Genomic DNA, 3,585 nt, shown 5'->3' on the forward strand with positions numbered 1-3,585 from the left:
CTCTCTAAATAATTAAGTTGAGATGCTTTGGACTATTATACTTTTACATATTTAAATCAGTTAGTTGTATTCAAATGAACTATTTGATTGACTAAAAAATGAAAACATGTCATCCACTGGTTTGTGCTCAGTTGCTTTTAAATTGTTATCAAAATCTGGAATCTTGGCTCTCTTTATTCTATTCTTTGTTTGGTTGCAGTGTTGCGTTCAACTTGAGTATACTTAATTAAGGTTTTGGAAATGCAAAGTTTTGTGTATCAAGAGTGGTTTATATATGGTCATTTTGTGTGTGAATGGATACATGCATGTTTTTGAAGATGGAGAACACAGGCATATAACATTTCCGGATTTATGTCAAGGTGTGCTTCTTTAAGGGGTTGAATGAGACCTATATGTTTCTCAGAGGTATAAAGTTCTATTGTTGATCTAATTTTCTAGTTTTCCAAAACTCCAATTTCTATGGAGTTTTATCATCAGTTTCCTACTGCCACCACACTTGTGGAAGTTCACAGTTTCGAGATAGAAACTGAATATTGTAAAATTGTTTCAAAGCAGAGAAGTACGAGTGAAACCACGAAAAATAGAAAGAAAAAAAAAAACTGAGAAATTCCACTGTGATTCTAAAGCAATTCTAGAGATGATGCCAAAAGTACCTAAAATGGAGACCATTATTAAATATTTTTAGATGAATGGATAATTTGAAATGTAATACTTCTTAACATGCGTCTAATTTATTTCAGTTCAGTTCAGTTCAGTCGCTCAGTCGTGTCCGACTCTTTGTGACCCCATGAATTGCAGCACGCCAGGCCTCCCTGTCCATCACCAACTCCTGGAGTTTACCCAAACTCATGTTCATCAAGTTGGTGATGCCATCCAGCCATCTCATCCTCTGTCGTCCCCTTCTCCTCCTGTCCCAATCCCTCCCAGCATCAGGGTCTTTTCCAATGAGTCAACTCTTAGCATGAGGTGGCCAAAGTATTGGAGTTTCAGCTTCAGCATCAGTCCTTCCAATGAATACCCAGGACTGATCTCCTTTAGGATGGACTGGTTGGATCTCCTTGCAGTCCAAGGGACTCTCAAGACTCTTCTCCAACACCATAGGTAAAAAGCATCAATTTTTCGGCACTCAGCTTTCTTCACAGTCCATCTCTCACATCCATACATGACCACTGGAAAAACCATAGCCTTGACTAGACAGACCTTTGTTGGCAAAGTAATGTCTCTGCTTTTTAATATGCTGTCTAGGTTGGTCATAACTTTCCTTCCAAGGAGTAAGCGTCTTTTAATTTCATGGCTGCAATCACCATCTGCATTGATTTTGGAGCCCAAAAAAATAAAGTCCAACACTGTTTCCACTGTCTCCCCATCTGTCTCCCATGAGGTGATGGGACCAGATGCCATGATCTTAGTTTTCTGAATGTTGAGCTTTAAGCCAACTTTTTCACTCTCTTCTTTTACTTTCATCAAGAGGTTTTTTTAGTTCCTCTTCACTTTCTGCCATAAGGGTGGTGTCATCTTCATATCTGATATTGTTGATATTTCTCCCAGCAATCTTGATTCCAGCTTGTGCTTCCTCCAGCCCAGCATTTCTCATGATGTACTCTGCATATAAGTTAAATAAGCAGGGTGACAATACACAGCCTTGACCTACTCCTTTTCCTATTTGGAACCAGTCTGTTGTTCCATGTCCAGTTCTAACTGTTGCTTCCTGACCTGCATATAGGTTTCTCAAGAGGCAGGTCAGGTGGTCTGGTATTCCCATCTCCTTCAGAATTTTCCACAGTTTATTGTGATCCACACAATCAAAGGCTTATACTGTATTAAAGTTAGTGATTACAGTGGGCATATCTTCTTCTTTTAGTTTGACTCTGTATCATCAAGTTAGAACCTTCCTTAGGGCCCCCAACACTTCTTTGTTTCTAAGACTATAAATCAGAGGATTTAGCAATGGAGTGAGAATAGGGTCAAGTACAAAGAGGACTTGGTCTAGTCTGGGATTATGGTAGGAACTAGGCCTCATGTAGACCACCATGGCAGGGCCATAATAGAGGCACACTATAGTCAAGTGGGAAAAGCAAGTGGCTAGAGCTTTGTCCCTTCCCTCTGGAGATTTCATGTGGAGGACAGCAAGGAATATGAGAGCATAAGAGGACATGATGAGGGACAAGGGGATGAGGAGCACCACAATGCTTGTCACTACCACAGCCTTCTCATAGGCGGAGACATCATCACAGGCCAATTTTAGCATGGACATGATCTCACAGAGGAAATGGGGAATCTCTCTGGAACCACAGATGGGGAAATGCATGGCATAGGCCGTGTGTGCAAGTGATGTAAGGGCACCCCCAGCCCAGGAGATGGCAGCCATCTGCAAACAGACTTTCTGGCTCATGATGAGGGTGTATCTCAGAGGGTTGCAGATGGCCACATATCGGTCATAGGACATGAGGGTGATGAGGGTGCACTCAGCAATTCCTACAGTCAGGAAGAAGAAGATCTGAGTCCCACAGGCCACCCGTGATATGTTTCTCTCCCCTGAGAAGAAGTCATTTGCCATCTTGGGTACGATGCTAGAGATTAATGTCATGTCCATGAGAGCCAGTTGGCTGAGCAGGAAGTACATGGGTGTGTGGAGGTGAGAATCCACCCAGATTAGAAGGATTAGAATGGAGTTTGAGGTGAGAGCCATGGTGTAGATCAGGAGAATGGCACAGACAAGGAAGTTGACATGTTTCATATCAGGGAAGAGGCCCAGGAGGATTAAATCTGTATTTGAAGACTCATTTCTTTTGTCCATGTCTCTGCCTTGTGACAATTAATCAACCCTGGGGGAAAGAGTTGTAGAACTCATGAAGATTTATTGGATTCTGTCCTCCAAGATCTTTCCTTTTTAATCCTTATATAAAGCATCAACAGGCTAGGATACTTATGCAGATAACAGCAATTTGGCCAATTTTTTGGTTAGGTAGGCTCTCTGAAGTCCCCACCTATTTCCTTCACTCATGGAACAAATTGCCACCACCTGGAACAATTAATGTTTCACCCACATCTAGTACATAGTAGTTCAAATTCCAATACTACCATCTCCCCTCCTTCCCACCTCATTACTCAGAGACGCATATCCCCTCTCCTCTTTATGCTGCCTCAGTCCCTGGCTTGAACCTTTGAAAATTTTATGACATTTGTTCTACCCTCACTCAATCGCTTGTTTTTCCATCCTACTCTGTGTCAGACACTATGCTAAGTCTTAGAGTGTAAAGATGAATAAAGTATAATTTCTGATGCCAATGACCTTTAGCCTTATTGAAAACCAGTGAAAGGTACATATGAAAAATAGATGAAAGATGTTACAATGGAAGAATATAGATGATACACTGTACAATGGAGATGCAGATTGCTTCACTTTCAAAACCTAGAGGAATTGCATGATGGCTAAGGATAACCTCACACAGTCTTTGACCTAAACTATCAAATTTAAGACTTAGCATTCTGCAAAGGTAGACATTTAGAAAGGAAGGCATTTGAAACAGTTTCAAGTATTATCTAGCCCAGAAAAGTGACTTCTTCAAAGTCATATCACTACTT

General features: G+C 41.1%; 1 protein-coding gene across 1 annotated transcript; it reads right to left on the reverse strand.

Moving 5' to 3' along the window:
• Positions 1-1,640: 1,640 nt before the first annotated feature.
• Positions 1,641-2,809, reverse strand: LOC110123131 (olfactory receptor 2M5-like). The gene has a single exon (XM_020870892.2). It carries the CDS (start codon positions 2,795-2,797, stop codon positions 1,877-1,879), a length of 921 nt encoding a protein of 306 aa, XP_020726551.2. The 5' UTR covers positions 2,798-2,809; the 3' UTR covers positions 1,641-1,876.
• Between the last annotated feature and the right edge of the window lie 776 nt (positions 2,810-3,585).

The sequence above is a fragment of the Odocoileus virginianus genome, chromosome 3, assembly GCF_023699985.2.
Source record: "Odocoileus virginianus isolate 20LAN1187 ecotype Illinois chromosome 3, Ovbor_1.2, whole genome shotgun sequence".
Classification (NCBI taxonomy): domain Eukaryota; kingdom Metazoa; phylum Chordata; class Mammalia; order Artiodactyla; family Cervidae; genus Odocoileus; species Odocoileus virginianus.